The following is a 13,331-nucleotide window of genomic DNA, read 5'->3' as shown; positions in this document are numbered from 1 at the left end:
AAAAAACTTTATACTTTAAGTACATTGCATATGAATATTCTGACTTTTGTTTTGAATGTCACAATAGCGTCATCACCTCTTTATATTAAGTAGTGATGATCATCATCACGATCTCGCAACAAATACAGAGTAGAGCGCCAGTCAAATGCTAAAACTCTCTGTCAAGATATTTTTGTGCTCCCATGCATGAATTTTAAATTCAACAACCACCTTAACGATCTCACTCAGTCAGAAATTGGTTTAGTTTCAATTTTGAGCGTGATCGTGTGGGGATCGTGTCTAACGTTGTACGGAATTTCAGTATTTCTGTGTCATTTAACTACACATTTTGTTATTTATTTACCTGAATACGCATATACAATCATACATAAGTAACAAATTTTTTGAGAATTCTTTAGTAAACCAGTTTTCATAAACCAAGTGAAGATGCCCAAATACGTTACAGATCAAGCATTATTCAATGTCAGCCTGCGTAATGCCTGCCTGTTCATATCCATATTCTCACTGATCACTATAATTTTGGGTGTAATTGTGCGACCAGGTGGTAAGTGAAAATTAAATGGAAAACTAAGTGTGGATATGTGAAAATGGCGCAAAAAAAACGACAATAAAAATAAATGTAGAAAAACAAATTAAAAATAATGCCACGTTTAACAAAAAAAATTAAATAATCCATTTTCACAACAAAAAATGGTGAAAACAATACCAAAACAAATTAGTTAGTGATGATTCATTATTCCATAGCATTCTTGCATAGAGAAAAGGGGAATTTCGATATAATACGACTACTATGAAGTAATGGTATGATGACATTCGTCAACTAAGTAGTAACTGAACGTAGTAATTGCATTTTAAAGTTTTAAATAAAGTACCTAACCGGTCATAGGCGCAGATGCAAATGCGCACCACAATGCGTGGGGAAGAGCAGATACGAACGGGAGAGGCGAATCTCTGTTTTGTTACATCCTGCAAACCAATTTGCAGATGGCCAACAGGGGAAATGTCCCTACATTCATTGGTCCAACATCCAGCAATGTTCTGGACATTACATTGAGCTCCGAGCGTGATATATCAAGGTATGATTGGATGGTTCTTGTAGAGCATCCTTCTCCGACCATGCGTATATCAGCTTCAACGTCCCCCTAAAGAGGGTAGAGAAGGGAGGAACCTTTAGAAACCCTAGGTCACCGAACTGGACTAAATTCCAGAAACATGTAGAAACAAAACTGGGACAACCCAAAGAGGTTGCTAATGTAGAGGAACTGGAGGAGTCGAATGAATTCCTAACAAGGACGCTTATGACTGCGTATAACAAAGCTTGCCCTCTAAGAAGATTCAGAGGAAAAGCAAAGCCGCCATGGTGGAGCAATGAGCTGAGTCTTCTAAGAAGACAGGTAAAAGAAATAGTTAAGCTCGCAAAGACCGCGGAAAGCGAAGCGTGTCGGGACGAGTACAGGGATCTACTGAGGATCTACAAGCGCGAAATTACCAGGGCGAAGAGAAACTCATGCAAAAGTTTCTGTACGGACATAGAGTGCTCCAGCAAAACAGCACGGTTGAAAAAAGTCCTAGCAAAGGGAAACATAGTCCAGGGACTAATAAAGAAAGAGAACGGGAAATGGTCACGTAATAGTGAGGAATCCCTTGAGGTGCTTCTGGATACACATTTCCCATCGGGGAACGGTTTAGAGGAGCCAGCAGACATCACTCACACTTCGATCACGGAGCTAGTAGTGCCGGGCTTGGTGACCGATACCAAGATCGAGTGGGCAGTGAGGACGTTTTCTAAGTTTAAATCGCCGGGCCCAGATGGTATATTCCCGGCCATGCTACAAGTCTCAAGTAGGGCGGTCGTGGAATGGCTTAAAATAATATTCGATGGGTGCATACGACTGAATCATGTACCGCACTCTTGGAGAACTGCTCGTGTAGCTTTTCTACCAAAGGCGGGGAAGATCGGTCACATGTATTCCAAAGACTATAGACCCATTAGCTTAACATCATTTCTGCTCAAAACCTTTGAGAGGCTGATAGATGTGTACATAAAGTCCAACGTGGATGAAAAGCTGCTCTCCACAACACAGCATGCGTACACCAAAGGCAAGTCGGTAGACACCGCTTTGCATAGGGTGGTAATAAGCATAGAGAAATCCCTGGAATATAAGGAGTATGCTCTAGGAGTCTTCTTGGACATTGCCGGGGCTTTCAATAATGTTGCAAAATGGGCGATTATGGATGGTCTTAATTACATTAAAGTACATCCTGCCTTAATCAGATGGATCGGCTGCATGTTAAATTGCAGAAAGATCATCAAAATGGGGATTGTACGAGGCCACGAAATCAGTGGACAGGGGCACGCCGCAGGGAGGGGTTCTATCACCTCTGCTGTGGACGCTGGTCATCAACTGCTCAGGCAATTCGATGAGGGACCCGTAAAACTTACGGCTTACGCAGATGACGTTGCAATTGTCATAAGTGGAAAGTGCCTTCCAACGATTAGTTCTTTGATGGATCGGGCCCTTCGCTGGTCATCTAATGTCGGGTTGAAAGTCAATGCGGAGAAGACGGATATGGTCTTGTTTACAAAGAGGTACAAGGTCCCAAATTGGACCAGGCCTAAGTTAGGAGGGGGACCTTACAGGAAAAACCTTGCACAAAATATTTAGGAATCATCCTAGACAGTAAGCTGTCATGGAAGCTCAACGTGGAGGAGAGGGTCAAGAAGGCCTCAACGGCACTCTATGCATGTAAAAGAATGCTGGGATGTACGTGGGGCCTATCGCCCTCTCTTTCTCATTGGGTTTTTACAGCGATTGTAAGCCCTATTCTATACTATGGAGTTCTTGTTTGGTGGAAAGCCACACAAACAACAACATACCTCAAAAAATTAGAGGGGGTATGCAGACTATCGATGCTTAGCATTACGGGAGCCCTGAAAACAACCCCGACGGCTGCACTGTATGCCATTTTGCACATCCCACCTGTAGACCTGGTAGCAAAGAACAAAGCGTTAACGACCGCAACCAGGCTCGGTGCTTCGGGGCAGCTTGAGCGCCGACCATATGGCCATAGTAGTATAGCGTCATCAATCACAAGACGAACAGACTACATGATTCCCTATCTGCGCTTCGAGGGAGATCTTAAGGCCACAATAGAGGTGGACGGTTGGCGCAAGGGTGCGCAAATGGCGGACGAGGCGATACATGTGTACACCGATGGTTCCAAAGTAGTGGAAGGAGTAGGGTCTGCGGTATACTGCGCTGATCCGGAAATAAGCAGATCCTACAGGCTTCCGGATTACTGTAGCGTTTTCCAAGCGGAAATATTAGCCGTAACCAAAGCAGTAGAAAGCCTGGAAGAGAATAGCTTAAGCTGCAACCGTGTTAACTTTTATATTGACAGTCAAGCAGCAAATAAGGCAATAATCTCGCATAGCACAGCATCTAAATGCGTGTTAGAGTGTAAGCAGTCTCTGGAGAGAATCGGGACAGGGAGAAGCATACATCTATATTGGGTCCATGGGCATATGGGAATGAAAAAGTGGATGAACTAGCTAAAAAGGGCGCATCCCTTGAAGCTTGCTCCGTAGATGTCCCAATTAGATTAGGCGAGATTAAGCGAGGGCGAGAGGTGCACATGATCGACCAAGCGGGAAAGGCGTGGGTTCAATCGCGGGGCTGTAAAGTGTCGAAGATTATGTGTAGGTCTTACAACCTTTGACTAACACAGTTGGTCCTCTCATTAAAAAGAGAGGAATGTAGACTCATGATAGGCTTTGTCAATGATACAGATGTTGGAAGTGCGGGTTGGAGGAGGAAACGATCGAGCACGTTCTGTGCTCGTGCCCTGCACTTGCCAGGCTAAGACTCCAGCTATTAGGAGTGATACAGCTGTCAGATCTAGAAGCAGCAAGTGGCTTAAGTCCTAGGAAGCTTCTAGTATTTGCCAAGAGGACGGAGTTATTTTATAACATAGGTCCTGGTTTTTGATAGGGTTTTTCAGTTTGGTCGTTAAAGCAAACTTCTGGTAACACTACGGACTCAATCAGTCTATGTGAGGTCCTCATGGACCAGCCAGTTCAACCTACCTACCTAACTCGGACACTTTATTGGCATTGAATAAAGAAAGCATCAAACATGTTTTAATTGAAACTTGCCAACATATAATTAATTAAAGATAAAAGCAGTTCTCAATACTATATAAAATTATACTGTGCTGTTTATGTGAGCACCACTGTAAATTGCTTGGTGTAACCTTAAATTTTGTTCTAAATGTTTTTTTTTTATTAATTTTATTTATTTTTCCATTTTATATTTAACATTTTTCAGCATTGCATTACAGTTCGTCCCTCATTGGATTTATTATAGAGCTGTTAGGCGCTTTGGCTTTACTTTTTGGCGTTTTATGGGTAAGTAGTGAAGCCCGCAATCATAACAAATTAAATAGGTTAATAAAGCTACTTTCATTATAAAATGTCTTGTTCCCCAAAAACTAATAAAGCCAAAAATAGTATGAAAACATTAAATTCGATTAATTGCAATGGCTTACACAAGGTGTATACAAAAATTCAAATTTGCCTAAAACTTTTCCAACCTGGGCCATATCGTGTTATACGATCCGCGATCGAATGCCATTTTTCAAATCACAATAGCTACGAAATATTTAAACAGATGAAATGTGTGGATTCATAACTTATTATTATTTTTATAAATAGTTTGAAAATCCCGTAGTTATTGTTTAAGTGAAAATAATTTTCGATCCGTAAGCGCCGATACGGCCCTGAGTATTATTTTTATACCTTTCATGAAAATGAAATGGTATATTAACTTTGGCACGAATCTCAAAATTGTAAGTCCTTAAAGGAAAATAGATAGACCCACCATTAAGTATATCGAAATAATCAGGATGAAGAGCTGAGTTGATTTAGCCATGTCCGTCTGTCTGTTTGTATGCAAACTAGTACCTCAATTTTGAGATATCTTGATTAAATTTGGTGAGCGGGTGTATTTAGGTGTCCGATTAGACATTTGTCGGAATCGGCCGGATCGGACCACTATAGCATATATCCTCCATACAACCGATTTTTCAGAAAAAGAGGATTTTTGTCATATCTCCCTCAATTTATCAGATTGAAGCTTCAAACTTCACCATATACTTTCGTATATTGCACATATTGTTTTCTGAAAAAATGGACGAGATCGGTCGTATATATAGTATATATATATCCCCCACAACCGATTGTTCAGACACTAAACTTTTCGTAATTACTGCCCTATTTTAAGAGCTAGAGGCTTCAAATTTCAACAAATGCTTACGCAGCATATATTGTTGTCTGAAAAAATTATAGAAATCGGTGGTATATATAGTATATATATGGTGGTATATATAGTATATATATGGTGGTATATATAGTATATATATGGTGGTATATATAGTATATATATGGTGGTATATATAGTATATCTATAAATCTTATAAAATAAAGTCGTTAAATGCCATGTATGCACATAACTTCACACAGAATGCTCCGATTTTAAAACGGTTTTTTGCATTTGAAAGCTTAGCTACGTGAGATGGTACAGTTAATATAATTTGAAGGTGTATATTATAGGGGCGTGGCAAATTGCCTAAATGTAGTAAAAAATCATAAAATTTTTGTTTACACAGCTATAACTCATAAACGGAAGGATGGATTTGAAAAATTCTACTTTTCAGTAAAACTTTGAAATATTTACCTTCGTTCTGCATCAAAAAAAAATACTTGATTCCTTTCTTATATCAGCCAAATTATTTAAACAAAAGTAACATTTTTACCAAAAAATTTTTGTGTGTGATTGTTCGGTGTCAACTGTGCGAGCAAATTACTTTTGAGTGAGACATGATGCGACACATACGTATATACACATAGCATTCGCTGCGTTATTTAACTTCGGCCGTAGGTTTATAGGGTATGTATGTGTTTTCATATCAGCTTCACATAGATATGTATGTACATACACAAATAATAATAAATGGTTAAGAATGCATACATCTCTCGAAAAATACTCTTTCGTTAAAAATATTGAACATTTCCTTAAAATTCTTAAACAAAAGTTTTATTTTTTGGTATTTTTGCTCTACGTATCTACGATCACTACGTAGTATAAAACAGAGTCGCTTTTTCTGTCCCTATTTCCCTTTGAATGCTCAAACCTTTAAAACTGCGCAACGGATTTTGATGCGCTTTTTTTTAGTAGATAGAGTGGTTGAAGAGGAAGGTTTATATGTATAATAGCATCCATCAAATAGTGGAGAAATGCTGTTATTTTTGAAGTTTCTAATGTGATATATTTATATAAAAGAAAGTGGTGTTAGTTACACTATTTATAACTCAAGAACGGATGAACAGATTTGGCTGAAAATTAGTGGAAGGTTAGCTTAGAACCAGGAGACAGACATAGGATACTTTTTATCCCATTCTGGCTAGGGTCTTGATATCAAAACGTGGACTAGGGTAATCCTGGGAGATGTTTGTCCAATGTGGGTACCAAATGGAAGCTGTTTCTGAGTACTTTGATACGGGGTATTTTTCGTACCCATGGGTGACTAGGGTCTCGAGATATAGGCCAAAACGTGGACGCGGGTACCCCTAGAATGTATTTATAGAATATGGATAACAAATGAAAGCTGTTGATAAGTGCTTTAGTGCAGGGTAGTTTTCATACCTATTGGTGACTAGGGTCTCGAGGTTGAGGCCAAAACGTGGACCCGGGTACCCCTAGAAAGTGGTAATACAACATGGATAACAAATGAAAGTTGTTGATGAGTGCTATAGTACATAATAATTTTCATACCTATGTATTTGTCACCAGGGTCTCGAGATATAGGCAAAAACGTGGATCAGGGTAACACTAGGATGTGTTTTTACATTATGGGTATCAAATTGACGCTGTTGATGTGTGCTTTAGTACAGAATAGTCTTTATACCCCTGGGTGGCTAGGGTCTCGAGATATAGGCCAAAACGTGGACGCGGGTGCTCCTAGAATATGTTTATAGAATATGGATAACAAATGAAAACTGTTGCTGAGAGCTTTAAAGTAATTTTCATTGTGATATTCGATTTAGTCGCATCAACCTGGCAAAACTGATAAATATGCATGCGAAGCCGAAATAAAGACATGAATTAATAATACCCACATACCTATTTACATACGTCCTATTCGATTTGCTTGAAATTTGGTATATAAATTTGCCTATATTAGTATTTACGATCCTTTTTTTCCGGGAAGAGGAATGAGACTCGGAGTGGGACTGCGACTCGGAATGGGAGTGGAAAAATACATACCACCCTCTGGGACTGGCAATAAGGAATGAAGAAGAATGGGAAAAACTTCAGAGAAGAGAAAAGAGGGAAGGAGACTGACAAAGAGATAGAGTGAGACGAAGATAGAGATAGATGAACCGAAAGAGACGGAGGGAGGAGAGAATAAAAGGATTAAGAAAAAGTGAAGAGGGGGGGGGGGGGGGGGGGGGGGAGGACATGGCTAGACGGGAAAAGCTTATTAAAATGCATGCAGATAGACCAAATTTAGAGCAGAACAACGTCTGACGGGTCTGCTAGTATATATATATATATATATTTTAGCAATTTCAGCCCTATTTTAACAGCTATAAGCTTCAAATTTCACTAAATGCTTACGTATATAGCATATATTGTTGTCTGAAAAAATCATAAGAGATCGGTGGTATATATATTGTGACGGATATTAGTGACACTAAGTGATACTCACATCACTAGTTTGATGTTAAGTAAATGAAGCCACAACAACAATAAAGCAGGCAGTCACTTGTATCTACATAAACGAATCAATCATTATGTCTACACATATGTACGTACACGCAGCGGAGAAGAGACGCACAAGCACATGCATATATCTTATCTGAGATGCTCCCAAATGTAGGCAATTATCTGTGGAAGTGTCACTCACATATACACGCGCATATGAAAAGCTATACACGTGCGTCTGTAGTTATAATTTTATAGCAGTAACTAAGTAAATTCTGGAAACGCCTAGAAGTATGGAACGAGGAAACCAGACAGTATAAAGGGCGGCAACAGTTGAGGCACGACAGTCAGTTTGATTTAAGCACGCTATCTGTCGAGCAATAGAAGTACTATTTTGAAAGTAGTCTAATAAAAACCATTTTGCATTATCGAATATTGGAGTTATTTATTCAACAGTTTAGTGATTCGAACGTTAGCAGAAGGTTGCAAATAAGAGGAATTGCACTAAATTCGTTACAATATAGTATATGTCTCATATAAACTGTCACTTTTGCCCCTTTTTTACGGCTAGAAGCTTCAAATTTCATCGAATACTTACGTTTACGTCATATATTGTTGAAATACGTGATTTGTAGTCATAGTTTTTACATCCAGACCACAAAAAACGTGAAACTTTACATCCTCACAAAAAGTACCTACATATTTTTTATTTTATATTTATCTTAAAAATCGTTTAGGTATGTACATCTGTTCACTATATATTTCTTATCTTATACATCCGATTATTTGGAGATTGCGAACGGGAAAAGATTATTGTTCAGTCCCATTCATGAAAGGTATGAAGGCAGGCACAGCCGAAGACAGTCCCGTCCTTACTTACTCTGACTAACTTAATTAATTAATTAATTTTATACAGAAACTTTAGCGTATCACAGTTTTATTTAATGAAATAATTAAGTTTTCCTCTTCATACAGGGTCACTTGCCTCATTAAGCGAACATCTGTCAGTAGCCCCAAAAAATATTCGCTTTTACCGAAAATAGTTAAAATATATGGAAGTCTTTTCCTACTTAACTAAAAAAGACAATCAAAATAAAATGCGTGCGCAACTACTAAAATCAAGGCGAATTCAGTACCAGGTGTTGTTATCCCATCAGCTGATTGCTTCTTCTTGATTATTTTCCTTACAGCTCCTTGTACTTTAATATGTCAGTTAATCGAAATCAATTAAAATTTTGTTTTGACTTGACATTCTTTTGCAGGGCGAATTGGTTGAATTCGCTTTGCCACCACCTGGTATGGATTCGCCGTGTACTAAAATATATGCCTCTTTGTAAAGCAAGGCGAATCCATACCAGGTGGTGGCAAAGCGAATTCAACCAATTCGCAGTGCAGAAGAATGTCAAGTCAAAAGAAAATTTTCAATGATTTCGATTAACTGACATATTGTTTTACAAGGCTTTGTATGGAAAATTATCAAGAAGAAGCAATCAGCTGTTGGGATAACACCACCTCTACTGAATTCGCCTTGTTTGTAAAGAAAGATATATTATCTTTTGCAGCAAATGCGAAAAATAAATTTTTGAATTTTTTTCATTTATTTCCATTTTTCTTAAATTATTTTTGATTGTCATTTGTTAGTTATATTATTAAATTATTTATAAAATCCGAAACACCAAGCAACACCCACTAGATTTTTTATTTTATTAGGCATTCAATAAAGCAATAATGATAAATTTTAGAATTTCTATTTTGTATGGAAGATTGGGTTCAATAAGGGCTCTAATGTATAAAACTTGACTAATTATTTCATTAAGCTTCTGTTTCAAATAGGCATAAGCTGATTTAAAATGAAAAAAAAGAAAAATAATAACAATAATAATAATTGATATATGTAAATTTATTTTATCTTCACAGAGCAATGCCTGGCTTGTTTTGGTTTGGCTTGTAGTCGCTGCGCTATACTTTATCCAATGGCCTTTCGCGGTTTTGGGTGTTATTCTAAACTATGGCGATTATCGTGCCGCTGCTTATTTCAACAACGTAATTCTTATACTTCTTGAATATGTTGTGGTATTATGTGAGTAAATCAAATTTTTATCTTGAACTAGTTTTCACAAAGAAACCTTATAAAGGGTGCTCCAAACTATTAGCTGAGTTTCAATGAGCTATCGAGCTCTGGATCGCTATCAAATTTCACTGGAACGGTCCGAATCAGTTCTATTCGAGTTGGCAGCACTCAACTCATATGTACACATAATGGGCCACCTGTTATTTACAAACTTTTTTCACGAATCGCCCCTAAAATGTTAGTTTAAAATGCAAACAATAACAAATAACTAAAGTAATAACTAGCATTATTACCATGCTACAAAAAATACCTTTTTGTGGAGTGTTTCATTTCTGATAAAATTGTGTAGCTTTTCCTAAAAAATTTCGTAACCTATATATGTATATAAGTATATACATAAGTATAATAATCAATTGCTGTTGGTTAGTCTCGCTTAAACTCGAGAACGACTGGACTGTTTTGGCTAATTTCGGTTTTGAATTATATTTGAAAGTTTGAAGGTTTGAAAGGGCAGTAAAGATGTTGGGAACTTACTGGCCCGGCAAATTTCGTACAATCTCAAAATCTATATATGTGACCCGGCCTATGAAAAGGTGGCTTATGACTCAAAAAAAAAAGAAAACTACTAAGAAACTGAAGAAATGCATTTGTTTATCTTTAACAGCTGTTTCTCGCAATTTCTTTTTTGAGTCATAAGCCACCTTTTCATAGGCCGGGTTACATATGTCGATTTGTATGGACGAAAGTTAACCGATATCGCGCCATCGATTTTTCGATAGGATTTGGGCTCAGGAAAAAAGAAAATAATTTTCGAGCCTGCGAAAAAAAAATGGCGGAATGGTAAATTTTTCGACCAAAACACTCCCCAAAACCCAAAAAAAATATTTTTTTTTTCAATAAACTGTTGTAAAAACGTTGGCAATAACAGTTTTTTTGAAAAAAAAAATATTTTTTGGGTTTTGGGGAGTGTTTTGGTCGAAAATTGACCCTTTCGCCATTTTTTTTCGCAGGCTCAAAAATTATTTTTTGGGTATCCGTAGTGGAACTTTTTTTCCTGAGCCCAAATCCTATCGAAAAATCGATGGCGCGATATCGGTTAATAAATCGACCCAGTTTAATGTATATAAAAATGAATTGGTTTCGGTAAATCTCTGGTTTAGGAAAGTTTGAAAAATGGGCGGTGTCCGCAATCATTTGAAGCAGGTATTTAATATTGGAGATACCATATATGAGAGGTTTGGGAGTGGGAGGGAGATAAATGGAATAAGATATGGAGAAAAAGTAAGAAGGAAAATAGAAGATAAAGTAGAAGACAATGGGATATATAGTAAAGAATGGAGTCGGAGTGAAATTGGGAGTGGGAGTTAGTCATTGTTTACTATATTTACAACGGTTAGAGTTGGACTGGTATCGTGAGTGGGAGAGGAAGTGTGAGAGGGAATGGTAGTTGAATTGAGAGTGGAAGAGGCAATTGTAGTGTAATTGGGAGTGGGAGACGGAATGGGTCTGGGAGTTTGAGTGTGATTGGAATTTGGAGAGTGACTTGAAGTGGAACTGAGGGTGGGAGTGGGAATTGGTTGGTGGGGTGGGGAGTGTTAGTAGAAGTGGAAAGGGATTTGGGAGAGAGATAAATGGATTAATGTGTAGGGAGAAATAAGAGAAAAAAGGAAGATAAAGTAGAAGATTGAAAGCGGGGATCCCTGTTTAGATAAGGTGAACAAGTTTTTTGGCAGAACAAATTTGATGTGGCAAATTGATTCAGATAATTATCAGGATACCAACGTTTGTATTGCATTTGCATGTTAGATTTTTTATAGGAATTTGGATTAGTGTTCGTTGGAACTCAGCTATTTTACTGTGTGTACTAAAAACTATTTTAATTTGTATTTTTTTCATTTTCAGTGCTTTTCGGTTATTGTACATATCTGGTTTATTCCTATTTCTATCACTTGCGGAACAGTCAGTCATCTTCTGGCATTACAGTTTAAACATGTACTTACATATATTCTTTAAAAACGTATGTATGTATTTGCAAATATGCGTGCATTCGGAAGTCATATAATTTAAGTACAAATATTTTTACACTAAATCTTTTACGCTACACCACCTAATTTCTGCCAGAGAACCAAAGGGTAGGTCTTCGCCTGTAACGCTTTTGTAAATTATTTATTAAAGTTATTTGATTAACAAGCATTTTTTAAGCGTCTTAAGTCATATTATAAAAAATTTATACATCTTTGGAATTTTGTTACGAATAAACCACTTTGTAATATGTATATTGAAATAAACTTATTCCAGGGGCCGTATCGTGTTATACCATCCCGGATGGAAATCTAAGAAACAGAGGAAATGGGAGAAAAACTAGAGGAGGTTGGAGGGAGGAAAGTTCGAAAAGTAAAGAGAACAAAAGGAAGATTGAGAGTAAGCGTAAAAGTAAGAGCAAATGTAATGGTTTCAGACAAAGTAGGAAAAAGAGGTGAACAGAAATATTAATAATAAAGATAAGATTAAGAGTAATAGTGAATTAGATTTTGATAAGAGTAAGAGCGGGAGGAGTAAGAAGAAAAGTGGTAAGATTTACTGAATACGGTAAACTAGAAAATGCAGAGGGGAGATGAAATATTCGAGGAAGAGGTTTGGATAGGGGAGCAGTGATGCCATCGAATCGAGAAAAGAAACCCCAAGAAATTGGATTCTTTTACCCATTTTCCCCTTATTCGAGTGAGAAAACCCTCACTTTTACCCACCAAGATAAAGGATCCTTATTATATATGGATATGTAAAAAAATAATTACAATAAAAATGGAAAATTTAGTGAATACGCAAATATTTATTTGTAACTTAGAACAAATTTTTTCACATAAACTGAGATTTTTTGTATTTGGCTTTATAAAGTTGTACATGTTTTTTCGTTACCTCAAAATTTATACAATTGAAAAAATCAAGACTTTCAATAAATTCATCATGAATAGGCAAACGTTTTACCATTTCTTTAATAGCTGCTTTATAAAAATTCATACATAATGTTAATACTTCAGCTTTTTCAATATCATTTAAATTTGATAGAATTTCATTGCAATCTTCTCCCACAAATAGATTATGTAAATCAAATATATATGGGATATTCCATCCCATTTCGACCAATTTTGAACCCGACCCCTTTAGAATTGGCTGAAAGTTTTTCTTTTTTTTCTAGCTTACGAAAGACGTTTTTCAGAATTTTTTCAAATTATTTCATCCAACTCAAAAAAAGTTATGAATTTTAAAAAAAAACCCGTTTTTGTTTTCAAAATGCTATAACTTTTTCAAAAAGTGACCGTTTGGGATCTTTTTTTTTTTCAGTTTGTTTTTAAATGTACTTTTCGGAAAAAATACAAAAAAATTTTTAGTTTTTTTTTTTTAATTTTTCAGTGTTTCGAGATGTTTCGAATTTCGTCATTTTTTATTTTATTTTTTTTTCTCATAAAAAACTTCAATCAATTCTGCAATCATCC

General features: G+C 36.7%; 1 protein-coding gene across 1 annotated transcript; it reads left to right on the top strand.

Annotated features, from left to right (window-relative positions):
- Positions 1–237: 237 nt before the first annotated feature.
- On the top strand, positions 238–12,125 carry LOC137245378 (uncharacterized). The gene is made up of 4 exons (XM_067775937.1): positions 238–544; positions 4,329–4,408; positions 9,684–9,846; positions 11,740–12,125. Exons 1-4 carry the CDS (start codon positions 427–429, stop codon positions 11,823–11,825), a joined length of 447 nt encoding a protein of 148 aa, XP_067632038.1. The 5' UTR covers positions 238–426; the 3' UTR covers positions 11,826–12,125.
- The last annotated feature ends 1,206 nt before the right edge of the window (positions 12,126–13,331 follow it).

Source organism: Eurosta solidaginis, chromosome 3 (genome assembly GCF_040869045.1).
Source record: "Eurosta solidaginis isolate ZX-2024a chromosome 3, ASM4086904v1, whole genome shotgun sequence".
NCBI lineage: Eukaryota > Metazoa > Arthropoda > Insecta > Diptera > Tephritidae > Eurosta > Eurosta solidaginis.
Note: the sequence above shows the minus strand (reverse complement) of the source record. Positions and strands in the feature narration are given on the sequence as shown.